General features: G+C 41.9%; 2 protein-coding genes across 2 annotated transcripts in view; one reads left to right on the top strand and one right to left on the bottom strand.

Annotated features, from left to right (window-relative positions):
• Window positions 1–9,357, bottom strand: part of sema6ba (sema domain, transmembrane domain (TM), and cytoplasmic domain, (semaphorin) 6Ba) — a 30,353-nt gene extending 20,996 nt beyond the window's left edge. The window contains exons 1-2 of the mRNA XM_029453556.1: window positions 8,910–9,357; window positions 8,747–8,824 (exon numbers count right to left, since the gene is read on the bottom strand). The gene's annotated coding sequence lies outside the window, so the exon portion shown is untranslated. The remainder of the gene's footprint in view (window positions 1–8,746; window positions 8,825–8,909) is intronic.
• An 821-nt stretch (window positions 9,358–10,178) lies between these two features.
• Window positions 10,179–18,513, top strand: abhd17aa (abhydrolase domain containing 17A, depalmitoylase a). Its single transcript, XM_029453584.1, has 7 exons — window positions 10,179–10,356; window positions 11,117–11,197; window positions 11,740–11,956; window positions 12,104–12,341; window positions 12,579–12,773; window positions 14,096–14,275; window positions 15,142–18,513. Exons 3-7 carry the CDS (start codon window positions 11,743–11,745, stop codon window positions 15,365–15,367), a joined length of 1,053 nt encoding a protein of 350 aa, XP_029309444.1. The 5' UTR covers window positions 10,179–10,356; window positions 11,117–11,197; window positions 11,740–11,742; the 3' UTR covers window positions 15,368–18,513.
• The last annotated feature ends 250 nt before the right edge of the window (window positions 18,514–18,763 follow it).

The following is an 18,763-nucleotide window of genomic DNA, read 5'->3' on the forward strand; positions in this document are numbered from 1 at the left end:
CGTTGTTGTCTAGAAGCTTGAGCCATGGCCTGTGCAGCACCCAACTATAGTACATCTAAACACATATTTCCGTCGGTGTTGACATTTCGCTGTATGTCACTGTATCTGAACTGTGTTTTCTTTAAATCTGGTGTTGTGATTAGGTCTACAGGAAGAACTAGGCTAGGAAAAACAGGAGTCTGTCTGTCTGTCTGTCTGTCTCTCTCTCTCTCTCTCTCTCTCCCTCTCTCTCTCTCCTTCTCTCTCTCTCTCTCCCTCTCTCTCCCTCTCTCTCTCTCTCTCTCTTCTCTCTCTCTCCCTCTCTCTCTCTCTCTCTCTCTCCCTCTCTCTCTCTCTCTCTCTCTCTCTCTCTCTCTCTCTCTCTCTCTCTAGCTGCTGCAGCCACTCCACTCTGTGCCTTTGTTACCGTAGCAACCAATAGCGCTATTGCAGTAGATGTAAAAGTGACGAGGGCGGGTTCGCCCTCTAACACATAGATGATTACATATGTGTGAGCGTACACACACACACACACACACACACACACACACACACACACACACACACACACACACACACACCCAAATCCCAAATGCACATTCATATGAGTGTGCATGAACATGGTGGACCCAGATATGGGGAGGTGGGGGTCCCCTCTCTCTCAGCAAGGAGGGGGATGGGGGATCTGCAAGCATTTATTCTCCACATTATCCACACACAGGCATCACAGTACAGCTCATTTTAAATCAATATGTCATCAACGGGATATATTCATTGAAAACACAACAATGCATTTACTGTGTAACACATTCACTAAGAAAAGATGGTTACTGCTGCTGAGCCTTTTCTTCACGGGGTTTCCCATTCAAATATGTAATACAGGTGAGTCTGAATGAGCTAGCTGGGTGATCATTGTTCTGTGTAAAACATTTAAAAAGAAAACTTTACTGGACATGAGGTAAGATGTTTTGCCTCAAACCTAGATTATTATATATCAACACAAAGAGTCTGAGATAAAATCCTTTAGGTCTTCTCATTTGTAACACACTTGCTCCTTGAAGACGGTATGCAGGTTAAAGCCCGGAATAAAGAAAGCTGGCCTGAGGGTAGAAACACAGACACGGGCTAAACTGGGAGAAGTGGGTCACCTTCACACTTCAGGACTCCACCCTACAAGCACTATCGCTTCATTAATAGACTTAAGACAGATTTCCAATACAAATGGAAAGAATGTGAACAAAATGTAACCGTGAGAGATGTTTTTCTAACCACTGTACAGACAAACATTGTGTAACTCCACAACATACATCTTCACATCTCTCTACATTATGTTTACTTGACAAATGTCAGTCTCGGGTGAAACTTTAACACATGTGTTCAGAGCTGTAGGAGGGATGCAGTGGAGCTTTAGATTGCTCCTTGATGTCGTTTCCTTTTTTTTTTAGGTCTTATATCTTTTGTTTTTTAAGAAACTCTATTTTCTTAATTCACCACAAAGACACTGAGTTAAAAAAATGAAATTAGAAACATTTAAAAATGTGCTCACTTTGTATTTCAAGATAGAAGTTGTAGGTCTGATACAGGCTACCAGTATTTAGTACTGGCAGTGTTGGTAGCTCATAACCCTAATGTTAAACTGGCAGAGAGATAATGGTTGATACCACTCTCATATTGTTGCATTAAATATAAAGCTACAGCCAGACGACAGGGAGAACCAGCTAGCCTGGCTCTATTTGAAGATTTTTTTTTAATCCGCCAACCAGCATTTCTAAAGAAAAAGGAAGTGTAAAAATGACAATTTCCATTTTACACAGGGTTTTGTGCCGGACCATTTCTCGGATTAAAGCGGGGATTTCCTGGAGTTTCCGCTGGTTGCCTAGAGACAGCTCCCAGCAACAAAATAGTCTTGCATATACAGTAACCCCTCTTAAAACTGCTAAATCACATTTTTACATGTTTTGTATGGATTAAAACAAACTATATTTAACACGTTCATTTGTGATCTTAAGAGTAGCACCAGTCTTCTCATCTACGTCAAACTGTTCCTTTAATTTTGCACATTCATAGAACTCTTTAAAGATTACTAGCTCAGTAGGTAAATGTTGGTGAGGTTTGCACATAGCGTAGAGATAACTGGTAACTAGGGCATGATGCAGGTTCAAAATGGTTGCTGTGGGAATAATTATTAGTGGTATTAAAAAGCTCCCATATCAGGGGGCAACACTGGTACCACCACAAGCTGTCAAAGCAAACTGATCTCAGGAACTGCCCCTCAGCTTAAAATGTCTGGTTTGGTAAATATTGAATGGTCACAGACGTCTGGTCAGGGACATGGCGTTTCACCAAACCAGTCAACTCACTCAAACTTCTCCACTTGTTGGTTAGTGTATGAATCTATACAAATGAGTAGTAGAACATATTGAATACTCTGTTATACACTGTTAGCCAAACAGATGTATGGTAAAAAGATTGGAGCACACACACAACAGCATTAAGCACCTTCTTACAACTCCACACGAACTGTCACTTAAACTTAAGAAAACTGAGCAACACCTGATCGTTAACAACCCCGCAGGGCTGCCTTATTTCCAGAAATGCTCCAACCTGATTGGTAGTCACTAATTAATATTGACAGAGGCCCGTGAGCGTTTGTCTCAGAGAATCTAGAAGCATTTTTCACTACGGCTGTCCTCTACTAAAGACATTCTTAGACCATTAACACTCACGAGTTTGTCGACTAATCGATTAGTTGATTTAAAGTTTAAAGTTCCTCGCCAAATAATCATGCAAAAGCACCACTTTACATATTTACCAAAGATGTGCTCATAAGTTTCACGGAAATAAGTAATTTAGCATTAAAAAAGCATTAAGAAATCGACTGAAGAAATCTATAAATCGTGTAAGACCAAAACAACCATTTAGTCGACCAATTGAAACAAACATGGTGAAGAGCAAATATGCATGCACACACACACACACACACACACACACACACACACACACACACACACACACACACACACACACACACACACACATACACACACACACACACACTCTTCTCTTCGGCAGTGGAATCACTGTGTCAAGTCTTTATCTTATCGAGGTGGAGACGATATGCCCTCAAGAGGCTGCCTGTCTCCTCAGAGCAGGTCTAATCAGAGTTAAGGGAATCTGTCTTTTGCTGTTAAATATCCTAAAATACTATTCAATCTACAGGGTCATTTATATGCTAATGCAAAGGTTACCTCTGCATAGGCCTTTGACGCAGATGTTAGGTTATGTGTACGTGTACGAAAGAGGGAAAAAAGATAGAAAGCAGAGAGAGATAAGGAGAGAGAATGAAGGAAAGAGGGAGATGAAAAGGTAGAAGATGGTAGCGGCGGGAGAGAAGGGAGATGAAGGAGGAGAGAAGATACAGAGACAGAGAGGAAGGGAGATATTCCCCTGGGTGAGTGCCATAGGTAATTAAAATAGGATGGACAGAGCTGGAGTCTAGCCAGAGAGAGCTTCATCTCCCCCCAGACTTCTTCCCCAATCAGGCTTTCTGCCTAAAGCCAAATTGCTGCTAGTGACAGACACACAGTAGCCTATGGATGCAGTGAGTTATCAGCTTATAGTTAATAGACATGTATATACAGTAAGATAAACACACAGCTCAGGAATGCAAGTGCAAAGCAATCAAACGCTCGCAAATGACAGAATTTGGGCAACAAAACCGTTAATGTATGTACTACTTCAGGTGCTGCACTGAGAAAGAAACACATATGAACACACACACACACAAGCACACGCACATTTATGGTGCTGTACAAAGCTGCAGCAAGGGCAAACGTTACTAACCAGAGTTTGACTGCAGTAAGCACATATACATTCACTGCACAGCTCTGAGCTAGAGGCGAGCACATGAGTATGCAGTGCACGCACTCAGACACACACTATGAGCACAGAGTCGAACACACGCACACTCCCGTGCGTACGACGGCAATGAAGATGCAGTCTAATTACACAACAGTGACAGGGGTTTTTCATGTGTGAATTTGACCTGTTTTAATGCTGCTATTATTCTGTTTTGTCACACAGTGGTAATGGTGCACTTTGTACTGTACAAGGTAGTCCATGGTTTCTGTCTGTTCTGCTTAAGGTAAAACTTTGTGCTTTAGTAGTAGTACAAAGAAAAATAATCTTAATTCTTGCAAATTGGTGTTCTTTTCATGTAAATAAATTGTGATACCGGCCAGAAATATATGTTTTATGTTACATTTTTGGTTTGTTTGCGTTCTGTGTTTAACTGACCACAGCCCAACAGCTTCAACAAAAGACTATGCTAAATAGGCTGTGCTTATATCTCACGGTGGCAGACATTACCATATATATTTCATACCCTGTTAGTGGCTTCTCTTCAGCTGCTGTAGAAGCAGGCTCAAGCTGAAAGATAGCTCATATTCTCGTCATGTTGTTCTTTGTGTGCTGTGATCACCAGTAAGGGTAAATATAGCTTTTTTTGGCAGAATCCTACTAAGAAGATCACAGCTCACAATAGGTGGTCTACACACTACAGATATGAAAATGCCAGAAAACCCTGCTTGTGGATTGACATGTGCACGCACGCACGCACGCACGCACGCACTCACAGACACACACCTACAGCATTCACACCCATACGAAGAGAGGACACCTCCTCTGAGAGCGTTCTCTCCTCCTCGCAGGTATAATTCTGTTTCTGCTACACTTTGTTCTTCTCCCCTCAGTTGTGACTGGGCCCCAGATGAAAAGACATAATTAAAAGAGGAAAGTTGTGTATGTTGCAAAGAGGGGACAGGGTGTGGGAGCGGACAGGTTACGGAGAGAGAAAGATTAGCCACAACAAAGCTTCATCGGGCAACAAAACCATCTCAAGTAACCGGGAGACAAAGGACACCGATGCGCCTTTATCTCCAAATAAAAAAGTCCTCCAAATCCCTCTGACTAAGCTGCCATAACTAACGCCTGCCGCTGGCTTAGGTGCTGGCTGAATTTGTTGGACAACAAAAGCGGCAAAAATGAGAAGATAGACCAAGCTCCCGAAAAATATGTATACCTCCATTCATTTTGTGCAAAGAAGTAAAAAGTCAAGTGCCTTAGCTGTGGCATTTTAGAAAAGGTTACTTCCTCATTTGCTTATTTTGTTTTGTGTGCTTGCAGATGTGTGGGAGTGCCTCTGTGAAAGCATGAAGTGGATGGTTATTTTTTCACTTGTAAATGAGATCACAGAAGGTAAAAGATTAGACTAGCTTTATCTTTCAAAGTTGAAACATCTGTGATATCACTCTCAACCAATTTGCCAGGCAGTTAAATGGGAGGACCAGCTGCATGCAAAGAGAAGAGGTTCATTTGAGAGACAAACTAACTCATTCTTCTTATAACCCTCCCATAAACTGCAACAAAAACACTAAATATGCATGTGTGGACCCTAAACAGCCACACAATCCATGCATGTCACATCATCCTGACCCTGATGAGGATGATGAGGACGAGGGAGCTCCAGAGGTGTTGTTAAGGTGATGCAGTGGACAGGATAATACACTGCAAAATGAACATGCATGTTAGCCTGGTATAGCGTATGAGGAGACCTCACAATGTGCACAGGGATGCATAAAAAGAGGCTGCATCTCGGGGGAGGAATCAGTGAAGACAGAGAGTAATAAAACTGAAGATGCATGGCCACTGTACAGTATAGAAAGGATATTCTACATTGGAAACCACTGCAGGGCATTATTACACAGGATGATACAGAAACCAAATCCACATGATGCAGCCATCTAGGCCAGCTGAGGATCATTTATCTTGTACAGTTTATGGCACCATGGACATTTACAGCAGAGTTTGCTATGTGCAGAGCTCCTCATCTTGTGTGGTGCCTATTATCTCGCTCCTTTCCTTTTCAAACATCTGGAAGGAGTTCTCCGAAAAGCCAAGTTAAGCTCTCGAAAGCCTCTCACATCAACACAGAATGTTTTGCATAAGGGAGTTTATTTTAAATATACCTGTCGGAGGATAAAAGCTACTTTCTGACAAGTAAAGAAAGTATGCCTGCGTGACACCTGACCCTCACATCCTGCACAATGGCTCACTGCAGGAATAGGTCACCTAGCAGATGCCTGCCCAGCTAGGTCCTTCTGATCTCATCGTCCTGAGGTCTACGGACTTTAACACCCTTTTTAAAGTGTTGATTTTGTACTGAAGAATCCCATAAAATGCCAACACTGCACTCTGTGTGAAACTGGAACATCAAAAGATACTGTAGCTGGCTGCTTTTGAGGGAAATCAGCATTCCTTCAAATCTCTTGACACTAGTCATAACTTTGCTTTATTTTATGATCAGATTAGTTAATAATCCTGCATATGTTCTTACGCAGAGAGGGGTCGTTGCTTTAGGCCAGATGGCAGTTGATACAGTAAGTTTTGAAAGTTACTTCAAGTTCATCTAAACACTATATGAGCGGACATTGACATTCCTTCATATCGAGCAGAGCAGTGAGTGGGAGGTATCTCCAGACTGTGTGAAAACAGGGAAATCTACAGCAGTTTAAAGCAAGTGACAGTAGTTTGAAAACAGTGTCCTGGGGGGGCTCAGGTTTGGCAAAAAGAAACAAATCTGTGGTCTGATATGAAGTAGGAATAGAAAACTAAAGGTTTCCAGGTTGCTTAGAGCCCCAAAGTCAGTCAATGTTCCTCTCTGTGTACCAGAGGTAAAGAGAGAAAATGTGTTGCCGATTCAACGTATTCTCTTGGCGAAGGGAACAGAGAAGCTGTTAGGCAACATCTCTCTCCTTCCAAAATCTTCTGTCTGTCATCTCACTCTATTTAGCACAGACAAACACAAGATCTGTCATTCTACACATTTCTAGAAATGTGCTCCTTAGCAACCCCAACACGCTAATCTGCCGTAGATTTTCTGCCTTTGTGGGAAGGCTTGCAATCCAATCTGATTTCTTTCTGTGCTTCAGATGCCGTGTTTGCGGCTTAGCATGTGTGATTGAATAGGGTCCTATGTGATCAATAGAGCTCATTAAATGTCCCTGTGGGCAGTTGTCTCACCCTAAGGCTCTCTTAGAGTGCTTTTACCTGCAGCCTGCTCTGCCTTATTGCTTCAAGTGGCTCCAACTTTGTTTGCGGCATAATTAATTTTATAATTGAATTACTCAAGCCTGGCCTTTGCATGCTATTTCCCTCAATGTAGATTGAAGCATCCATTTGGTTCCCTTCAGTGTAGGGTGTGGGTGTTTTGGTGTTAGAGGGCTTTTGGGATTGCTGTATGTTTGGGCTGGGCGGGTGTTTAACTGCCTTCCAAAGGGAGGCTAAAGAAGACAGTGGCTGCACCTGTTGTTCCCTGCGGTTGCTGTGTGGTGGGGTTAGCACCTGCTCACACGGCTGCTGTGTGGCTGTCTGTGTGGCTGTCTGTGTGGGCAGCAGGGATAACAGGGAGACCATTCACACCCGCTCAGACTGCTGTCTGCAGCCCCTCTCCCTCAACGCTCGTTCGCTCTGAGCTTTCTGCTCCATCATTTATTTTTCTGCCTTTTACATCCTCTGCCTACCCCACTGTAGCCTTTATGCCAGATTGCTATCTACCACACTTTATCCTTTGTATCCCCGATCTGTCTGTCTCTGTTTCTGTCTCTCCCTGTCCTCCTCACCCCTCCCTTCTACTATTTTTTTGTTTTGTTTCAATACCATCTCTTCTTGCCTTTCAGACTCGCACAGAAACAGAAACATAAACAGCAGCAGCTGGGAGCCGTTATAGTCCTTCTGTGGAGCTCGATAGCTTTTAGTGTGAAGGCTGAAGTTGTAAACAATAAATTACATGTAGGCCTAACTACTGAATCACTTCAGTAAGAGATGGGACAGCAGTGAGTGAGCATTTAACTTGGGACATGGAGGTTGTGAGTTTGCAGTGTGGTTATTGGAAATTTAGGTGACAAGTTATTGCAAGTGGGCAAGACACATTTTGGACAAAGGATAGGCTATATTTGAGTATTTAAAGTATTCTTCAATTGTTTTATCAGTCGTCTTTGGAATTAAGTAAAATGCTAAGAGACAGCTATCGGGCATCTATGTCTAAATCATCTTCCTGAAATATAATGTGTATAGTGCATCCATCACGCAACTCCTGTTCCTACTGTGAATTAGTTATAACATAATCAATGGACTTTATGGCTTCCAAATCATCACATGTGACCTTTACTCTTGTTAACAGGAAACCTTAAGCAAACATTTAATAAAACACCATGAATTAAACAGGGGAACAACTAAAAACAACATGAAGAAGAGCAATAAACCTCATTTAGATCACGACCTATGATCCTGGTCGTGATCTAAATGAGAATTTCAATCAGGCTTTGTGCTCGTCCTTGCAATGCAGTGTTATAATGTACAAGTATTGTGAGCTCTTTTTGCTGAGACATTACTTCAAACCTATATGTGAAGGAATAAGCATGGTAAGATCATATGCAACACGTGAAAGAACAATGATATGCAGTGATATGCAAGAAAGATATGCACAAAATAAGACATCAAACTCGCAGCAGACACAAAGAGCAGTTCATGTCCACAAAGGTCCAACACACATCTATTGGCTAACCCGGAGGAGAAATAATGCAGCATCGCGTTTAGTGGCAGTTATAAAATTGCGCACATGCTGTAGCCTATATACCTGTTCATCCCATCCGCCCCCTGTCTCCCTCACACAAATGCATCTCTCAATCCCACCATTTGGCACACTCACCGCACCAGATGGCCAGGTAGGGAGGCGGAGGCAGGTGCCAGTCGCCAACTCGCCCTCTCCGGTCGCTCTTCTTCCTCTCTGTGGAGAAAAGGGTGATGGATACCACGGCTCTCGGTATCCAAAGACTCTCTGAAATAACAGCAGCTCCTCAGCCGCACCTCACCTGTCTCTTCCCTCTACGGATCTTGCGCGCCGCCGTAGCATCACCGTTTACCGAGCGCGTCCAAAACGCCCAGTTAACTACAAAACGTTTTTTTTTTTTTTTTTTTTCCCTGGAGAGATAGAGTCCGTAGTCTACATGCGTAAATATGTGATCCAGAATACGTTTTCTCTTCCAGTAGCCTTGTTCAGACTCCTGTAAAATCCCAAATCTTGCAAATGCGGACTGTATTAAGTCTTCTGTCAGGAGAACCGGCCAGCTGTCTGCACTTGGTCAGGCTACGGCTTTGAAATCAGTAGTCAGCAAAATGTAATCCCCTTTTAAATTTACAGTGGCGAGGTGAAATGTCCAACGCAGAGCAGTCACAGTGACAGCAGGGGCCCATAATTCACACCCCCTGAAACACAGTCCTGCAGTGGATCAATGATGAATGGAGAACCCCCCCTCTCTCTGTCTCTCTCTCTCTCTCTCTCTCTCTCTCTCTCTCTCTCTCTCTCTCTCTCTCTCTCTCTCTCTCTCTCTCTCTCTCTCTCTCTCTCTCTCTCAGGGCCTAAAACATAAAGTAGCGTAGGGGAGCCATTTAAAGTGTATATATATATATATATATATATATAATACAAAAAAACAAAAACGAATACAAAGAGATTTAAAGAGTAACACATGCGAGCACTTTGTCACCAATGTGTTTAAAACACTGGTCTAGATGTACTGTTGAAAACTATATATACTATATAATAATAACATTGAAAAGGGCAATTCTGCTGAATAAGTACCTGTACCTTTGATACAAGTATCAAACATTTAGCTGATAATACTTGCAGGGTCCTTTACTTAAATAGTTATAGTAGTATAATAGTATTTTTACACTGTGGTATGACCATTTTTACTTGAGTAAACCTGGATAGGGTTTTAAACATTTAGACTGGAGTGCATATAAAACACAAACATATTTTAAGAAGCATGTTATGTTATATGTTATGTATGATATTATGATCAAGAATCTTATCAAATAATTGTATAAAATGTTCACTTCGACAACAATTATGATATTAGCTATATTAACCATTGAGGAAACACAACTGTGAAATGCTGTAGTGTAAGGGCTTTAAATTGTTTAAAACAATTTATGCACAACCCTGTAAAGATTTGCCCACTATTATTTTTTACCTTTTTTATATGCAATATAAATGTGATGATAAATTATAGCAAGGCACATTGTAATAAAGTTTTGAAAAAGGACTACGCCTTACGTCACTTCCGAGTTTAATCGGACAGTAGTAAAAAAAAAAATCTGGTTGCCATGAATATCAGCTAGCTAGCCACCAACAACTGTCAGTACACTTGAGTAAAACCATCCATGTCAAGACACAAGAAGGATTTTCTTAGTCTTGTGCCGCTTCTGTGTACATATAGGAGCACAGCAGCCTGCCTGACAACCTACTGTCAATCGGTAAGTAGCTAGTTTTGAGGCTAGCGTGGTAGCGAGCTAGCCGCCGCCGCCGCTAGCTGGTTGCCCTGCTAACGATAAGTGATGCTATTTTGACCGTTAACTGGCATTAACCTGTGTTGTGGGTATTGTCTAATAACAGCATTAATGTGTCGCCTGTGTGCCTTTCCAGTTGTATGTAATGCTTTGCCAACATACTGCTCCCGTTTTGTGCCCATATCAGTGGCTAACGTTAGAGGTTAATATCGTTGTTAACCATTTAGCTACCATTAGCATATCTGTCGCTCTCTGTCTGTTTTGAGGGGGTGTAATACTTAGTCACCAATGTCCACGATCACATCAGGGCATCTGAATCACTTTAATCCCGCAATGAGATTTCAACAGCCTCAGTATATGGATAAATGCATATAACCTCTGCCCTAATAAACGCTAGTTGGTTACAGGAGCTGGACAATGATGACAATAACAACTGACTCCTTAAACCTTTTAATGAATCCGGGTTGTCTTTTCCCTTTTAAATCAAAGTTGTATCTTCCTCACAGGCCCAGTATCTGTGTAATTGTAATGTGTTCCAACTGCTATATATAATAATAAAAATAATGATAGCTTGGGTTTCTTGATATTTACTATCTGTCACTTTTATATCAGCAAATAGTATCTCTAGAAAGAGCTACAGGCTAACTGACTACATTGTCATGTACAGTATGTTGTTGCATGATGTATATTGAGCCATTTGAATGTGTTGTACTGTCTTTTTATTAAGATCCTGGTGGAACAGTGACTAGAAGACCTTGGCACCGTTGTGTGCCAGTTCATTTCAATACCCAGGGATTTCTGAATCCAGGTATGTTCATAACTGGGTGTGTGTGTGAAGTGTTTTCTTCCACATAATTGGTTAGTGGATGTTTATCTCTACTTTACTTTTACTAACTTGTAAAATAATTTTTTTCCTCTTGACTTTCCAACATTCTCCCCTGATCAATAATTGCGAAGCCAACATAGGATGTGACAGATCAATGAATCACCTGCTGAGCTGATTACGATTACAACGTTGTTGTAATCGTAATCAATGTAGTTACTAGATAACAATTTGAACATTCCCCTTATCAATGAAATACTTGGCCTCTGCTGTGTGATGTAGTGTCACTGCTCATTTTCCCTGAAGATTTTAAAGCTAGTTATTATATTTCTTTGAAATGTAACATTTTCTTCTGTGTACAGTGGAGATGCTCTGTATTTTAGGCGAGGCAGTGCACCTCCACTATAAAACACTGAGGTAAACCATGCTGTGAGTCAGAGGGGAAAGGCTTTGCCTTTTGCGTACTGTACTTACGCTATTTTTTTGCCTCCTAATTACTCCATCCACCATGTTTATTTTTCTAACAGACGATGAACGGTCTGTCCATACGAGAGCTATGCTGTCTGTTCTGCTGCCCTCCTTGCCCCAGCCGCATTGCAGCCAAACTAGCTTTCCTTCCTCCAGAGCCCACCTACGCCCTTCTCCCTGACCCAGATCCAAGCTCTGGAGCTGGAACTGCTCCTGGGTCCAGTTCCGGGGCCGCTCAGCCTTCTCTTGGAGCCCCAGGACTGCGTTCCCGGCTGGGCACTGGTAGTGGAAGTGACAAAGGAGGCGTAGGTGGAGTTGCTGCTGCAGGTGGGGCTGGTGCTGGAGGAGGAGTTGGTGCTGGAGGAGTTGGTGCTGGAGGAGTTGGTGCTGGAGGAGGGGTTGCTGGAGGAGGGGTTGCTGGAGGAGGGATTGCTGGAGGAGGGGTTGCTGGAGGAGGGGGTGCTGGAGGAGGAGGGGCTGCTGGAGGAGGAGGAGGAGGTAGCAGCGGTTGGAGTGAGGGCAAGTGGAAGCTTCATCTCACAGAGAGAGCGGAGTTCCAGTATTCACAAAGAGAGCTGGATGTGACTGATGTATTCCTGACCAGATCTAGCCGAGGGAACAGGGTGGGGTGCATGTACATTCGCTGTGCCCCCAATGCCAGGTGAGACACACACCATCCTCTGAACACCTTGAGAATGAAGACACAGATCACACTCATGTATCTCTGTGCTTTGTGTGTCCTTTTAATAGGACAGCTTGCCTTTCCTTTCTCTGAACTATCTTTTGTCACAAATGTTTTCCCATCAACTCGGGGTTTCCCAGTTCAGCAGTGTCCCTATTTAGCCTGAGCCAGCTTCCTAACTTCCTTCTTCTTTCTTCTTCCTCCTTTGTCTCTCAGGTTTACAGTGTTGTTTTCCCATGGCAATGCAGTAGACCTGGGTCAGATGAGCAGCTTCTACATTGGTTTAGGCACACGCATCAACTGCAACATCTTTTCTTACGATTACTCAGGCTACGGTGTTAGCACCGGCAAGCCCTCTGAGAAGAACCTATATGCTGACATCGATGCTGCCTGGCACGCCCTGCGCTCCCGGTAAGCAAGCAGAAACTGTCCATTCCCATCCACACAGAATCCAAAAGGAACAGCCAACAAGCACCAAATGCCAGTGAAAGTGTCTTTGGTAAATAAATCAGCAAGGGCTACTCGCATCTCTGGCCAGTAACTTTTTGTGAAATTAACATTTGGTTGGCTCAGTTAAATACAAACTCTCTCCCTGCTGACCACAGTACCGTCTCTGACTATCAGCCAGTCATATGAAAGCTAAGCAATGGCTCTCTATCTATAAGATAGATTGGCTGTCGCATACTGTGCTCTGCATGAAGCCTCAGCATCTAAAATTTGGAGAAATATTCCTCTTGTTTATCGGCTGCCAGCATGGTAAATAAGCCTAATATCAGCAGAAACTTCACATTCCCAGGTGGCAAAAACAGAGGAACTTTGAGGCCACTAAAAAAAATTAAGACGACAACTCAAAAGACTAAATCTGAATTTATCTCACACAGTCCCTGATTCTGTGCTTGAAGGCATAGTTTGGATTTTTTGAATTGGGGTTGTATTAGGTACTTATCCATAGTTAGTGTGTATAACATGTAACCTACAGTAGATGGCGGTAGGCCTGCTCCCAGTTTGGAGAAGCAGATGCGACTAAAGGCACTGAAGTAAAGCAAATGTTCTGCTGTGTACGGGGGCAACAAAACATAGTTTAGACTCAGATCAGTTTAAGTGTATGCTATACTTAGAATATTGTCACCGCATTACCTTGCAGTTGAAGACCTTTCCGACGGGGAACTGAAGCCGTTTTATGCTCTCTTCACAGACACCAGACTCCTTAGACAAAAACAGTAATTTTACCTCGCAGAATACGAGGGTCGCTGGTCTGCCGCTGCTGGTTAGTTAATTTGTGTTATTGTGTGACTGATTTAAAGGTTTAATTCAGATTCACCAGAGACACCATAACACAAACAAAGCTACCGATCGAGGCTGCGGTAGATCAGCAACTCCTGTGTTCTGCAAGGGGAAATGCATAGATGGATATAACAGATCTTACAGCACTGTACAGCAAGGTCAAGCAGTAAAACAATATTCTAAATTTAGCATACACTTTAACTGATATTGATTTTTTTTAAGGCGGACCTTTCTTTTTGTCCAACTGTCTGTTTATTCAAACGGCATCTACTGTAGGAAATGCACTCCTGTGGGCTGGACTGAAAGGCATACTGCACTTAATCTGCATATGGAAATGTTCACATTTGTACACTGCACATCAGTCCTCTTGCTGTTCTCATACTTGCAGAATAAAAGGGACTCTTGTTTTGGATGTTCTGTACTGAAATCTCTGTGTGATGTTGTCTTAGGTATGGCATCAGCCCTGAGAATATCATCCTGTACGGACAAAGCATCGGCACGGTGCCCACAGTCGACTTGGCGTCCCGGTTTGAGTGTGCTGCTGTGGTCCTCCACTCTCCTCTCACCTCTGGCATGAGAGTGGCTTTCCCCGACACCAAGAAAACATACTGCTTTGATGCCTTCCCTAAGTAAGTGTTTTAACGTATGTCAGTTGAATTTTCAAGTGATTTATATTTGTAAATACACCGTTTCGATAGAAATTCTGATAGTCGTTGGGGCTTTGTAGTGCCCCATGGAAGCAGTGTGACCAATGGAGGTTGAATGTAAGTCACTTTGGACAAACTTTGTCTGATAAATGAACAAGGTTGTGCAATATGACGATATATATTGTGGGACGATAGAAATCCCTTTGAGGCCACACTTTTGTATCTGTGGGCAATGTTGCATATCACTCTGCATTATGTTTATTTTATATTTGAATTCCCATCGGGTGTTACCTTGGCAACAACTACTCTTCCTGGGGTTTTTGCTGCATTGGTACCTTTATACGTCAGGTATTAGATTTGCTGGATCAGCCAAAAACATAACTTACCATCAAGTAATTTTGTATCTAGAAATGGTTTCTTAATAACATTTCTGCTATATATATATATATATATATATATATATTTATATTTATATTTATATATATATATATATATATATATTTATATATATATATTTATATTTATATATATATATATATATATATATATATATATATATATATAATATATTATATATATATATATATATATATATATATATATATAATATATTATATATTATATATATATATATATATATATATATATATATATAATATATTATATCATATCAAGATGTATTCCTGTAATGTAATTTATTATATTTAGCAATCGATAAAATAAAAATAAGACTTTAGGACTTATGTTGATTGAAATGCATATCGTCATTATACTGAGAAAAAAAAAGTACTCTGTTTTCTAAACTTGCCTGGACAGTGCATTAATGGCTTCCATCATTTTTCTTCCAGCATAGAGAAAGTGTCAAAGATCCCGTCTCCAGTGCTCATCATCCACGGTACAGAGGACGAGGTGATCGACTTCTCTCACGGCCTCGCCCTGTTTGAGCGCTGTCCCAAGGCCGTGGAGCCCCTCTGGGTGGAGGGAGCCGGTCACAACGACATTGAGCTTTACAGTCAGTATCTGGAGAGGCTACGGCGCTTCATCAACCAGGACCTGGCTGCACAGCATGCCTGAGAAACAAACAGCAGACTCTCTGCGTTTGTATGACTGAGACTGTGCGTATGCATGTGTGTGTGTGTGTGTGTGTGTGAGAGAGAGACCGAGTGAGAACGTCAGCATGTTTGCAAAGTATGTGTGAGAAATTGACCTAAAACGATGTGTGATATTTTATCACACCTGTGTGTCTTTGAAGCAGCACACCTTTTTATGTTACTTTTCCACACAACATATGTTCAAATCATTTCCTGTTCGAAGAGTGAGAGCGAGTTTTAATATATCAGTAGCTGTGTGGTGAAACGCTAAAAACAAGAACCGAGATTAAACGACTTCACAAATCATGTTTTATACGTGGGGACATTTATGAATTGCAGCTTTGAAATGCGTCACTAACATGAATTAAGAAGTAACAATAATGTGCTTTGTGCAGAAAGGCACACAGATGTAATTTTTAAGTATGACTGAATCAGTGAATGTTTGAGTCATGGATGTGAGCGTCATATCTCCATGGACATGCATGCACATTGTTTGTGTGCGTGTGTGTGAGAGTGTGTGTGTGTGAGGCAGTGCTAAAAGAAATGAAGGACATCCTGATGACTTGGACAGCTGCAGGTGGAGGAGGCTTATTGAGACTTATCAATATTGATGTATGTATGAAGAATACCTCCACAGCTTGACCAGTTCTCTCTCCAGTGGACAAACACGGGTCAAGCATGTGCCCCCCCCATCCCCACTTCCTGTTTACCTTTTAATGGACAGCCATTTGACTGCCAGGGCATTTCCCAAGTTGTTGTCCAGCTAACACTAACCTATTTTATTTGTGTGGTTTGGGGGTCCATCTCCTTCCTTTTGGTGTCAGTTATGGTGATACACAAGGACTAGTCTGGAATACTTTCCATACAAGTCATAGCTCGTATGGCTGTTCAGTGTCTCACTTTCCTCTCCCTCATTTTTTGACTCTGAAAAGATCACAGAATGGTCAGCTTCCACTTTATTTGCTGGCTGGGCTGTAGCTTTTGCCTTTACCTGTCCACAGAATTGCAGCAGCAACACACAGGGAATTATTTGATTTCCCTGTATTGCTTTTCCCCCATCAGGTCCTACATATTTGTGATAAAGAATGATGGTGTGGTTGAAATGGAAACAGGTCTTTGAGAGCCACATTGAGAATATCTCTGTTTTTCGTGGACATTTCTTTGGCATTAATACAACAGCTATAGAAGTGCAGCTTTTACTTATTCATTTTAATGTCACTTTAGATCGGTTGGCTCTAAACAGAAGGCTGTAGCCCTTCAGTATTTACTAATGTGTGACATTTAAAGGTTGGGCAGACAGCGCTGACTTGCTAACGGCAGGATTAGGTCAGATATTAAGGAATATTTGCTTTGTTATGGACATTTGTGGTTTAGATGAGAAGATTTATACCACTCAGGTGACTGTGCCCAGACAACAAAGTTGATGAACAAAATGCAACATGCTTATTTGTGGAGGTGCTTGCAGGTGGATTTTGTTACGTTTATTCAGAGCTAGTCGTCGCCATATTTAGCCCACAGACATGATGGTGGCATCATTCTTCTCGTCTAATGCTCGGCAAGAAAGCAAATGGGCGTATTCCCTAAATGGTTGAACTCTTCTATTTAGTCTGTCGTGCAGCTGTTGAGGTCTGAATAAATTGTAGTCTCCTCTGGTGAACGAACCCTTTTGGAGATTGATGTTCTGGCTGGACAAAAAAGTAGCTTCTGAGCTCACCAAACTAATGAGGAGTATGCCCGTTTTACTCTGTTACTTTAATCTCGCTTCACCAGAATCTCTTTTGTGTAATGTTGGTTAACTGGTAGTCTTACAGCACAGTTTGGTTTTCCAATTCTTGCTCCAGTAGCTCTCATCACCAGGGTTAGTCAGCCTCCTGCTCATAATGCACATTTGTTTCTAACGTTTCTGTCTTGATGTAATTAATCCGAACGTGTTTGATGTAGTGTGGGGCCATGGATTGTTTGTTTCAGAACCATGCGTGTTGATGTTAGGACTAACAATGTGATTGAGATCAGGTGCCAGGACAGGACATCATGCCTACTAATAGCTCTGTTCAACCTCTGTGGCCCTAAATGTACAGGAGCTCTCTTATGGGTGGCAGCACGCTTCATGTCTGACACGAGCCATAATTTGAGCCTCTCACTGTTAGTGTGGTGCAGGTTCCACCACACACACACCTTTGCACATCATCACACACGTACACACACATTCAAACACACTTACACACATACACACACATAATCCATGTACTGTAGTATACAGTATATTTACACATCTATATATATCAGATCAAGCATGACAAAAGCAGGTCTTAAGTTCAGCACTATTGTACAAAGCATCCAAAGTGTAATAAGGATATAAAATGTAAGTTTGTGTGTCTTCATTATTATTGACTGTCTTCTACAGGCCAGCATTAAGGATACTAATATCATGTTTGAATATGTAGTAAAAGGCCCTGTGTGTAGACCTGGAAAAAGTACAAGAACTGGTCTTAATGGTCGCATGCTAGCGCCACACTTTCCCATCTACACAAGGTGTCTGCTGCAGAGGAGACTCATCAGTTTCAGTGGTAGTAGCTGCGTTTTTTTAAGGGAACATGTACTGAACTAGCACTGATCTGATTACTCCATTGTGGGAGTACAAGTGGGTCTTGGTGAACGCCACTCGCTTCCTGTCATCACTTCGAACAGGGAATCTTTCCATTCTCATCCTGTGCTTTGTGTCCCCGATATTTAAATAATGGAAATCTGTTACCATCTTGGACCAGGGATCTGAGCTGTCAGAAGAATTAGAGAGAGTTATCGCCTCACTCTGAAAGTAGAAGTAGGCCTCAGTTTTTTTTTCTTCCTGGACCAGTCGTGTTATCAGGGAAACCACTGGATCCACCTTTCATTCATGGGGTTCAAGAAACGGGGTGGAGACTTGCCGTTTTATTGATGCACCACTATTATATATTGTATCTTCTGGCCCTGAATGTGTATTGATGGGGTGGGGGGGGTTGAACAGTGAAAACTGTATGCATGTCTATTGTGTTTTGCAGAGCAAGTGACGGGGTGGGACGTTATCTCTATTATGTATTCTATGTGAGGGTAAAGCTGAACTCATGGCATTGGAACATTGAAGCGCTTTTTTAAAAAAAAACGGGACATTTAATTGATTTTTTTTTTATTGCTGATACTAACTGATGTACTGTTATGAGTTTTGTGCTAGAGTTTGAGCGGGCAGTGGTAGGTGGGTGGGGTGGGGGGGCTAGACAATATTAGTGGGCTGTTTATATGGTTACTGTACTTACCTATTCTATTCTTTGTTTTATGATTTGTAATTTTATGTTGCTTTTTTTTTTGAACTGAGAATATGATGTAATGAAAATAATTCATGGGA

The sequence above is a fragment of the Cottoperca gobio genome, chromosome 17 (assembly GCF_900634415.1).
Source record: "Cottoperca gobio chromosome 17, fCotGob3.1, whole genome shotgun sequence".
In the NCBI taxonomy this organism is placed as follows: domain Eukaryota; kingdom Metazoa; phylum Chordata; class Actinopteri; order Perciformes; family Bovichtidae; genus Cottoperca; species Cottoperca gobio.

Excerpts from the sequence above, each read along its gene's own strand:
- abhd17aa (XM_029453584.1), top strand. The coding sequence starts at position 11,743 with ATGAACGGTCTGTCCATACGAGAGCTATGCTGTCTGTTCTGCTGCCCT. Across the intron at positions 12,774-14,095 it reads TGGCACGCCCTGCGCTCCCG|GTATGGCATCAGCCCTGAGA; the intron begins GTAAGCAAGCAG and ends ATGTTGTCTTAG. Across the intron at positions 14,276-15,141 it reads TGCTTTGATGCCTTCCCTAA|CATAGAGAAAGTGTCAAAGA; the intron begins GTAAGTGTTTTA and ends TTTTTCTTCCAG.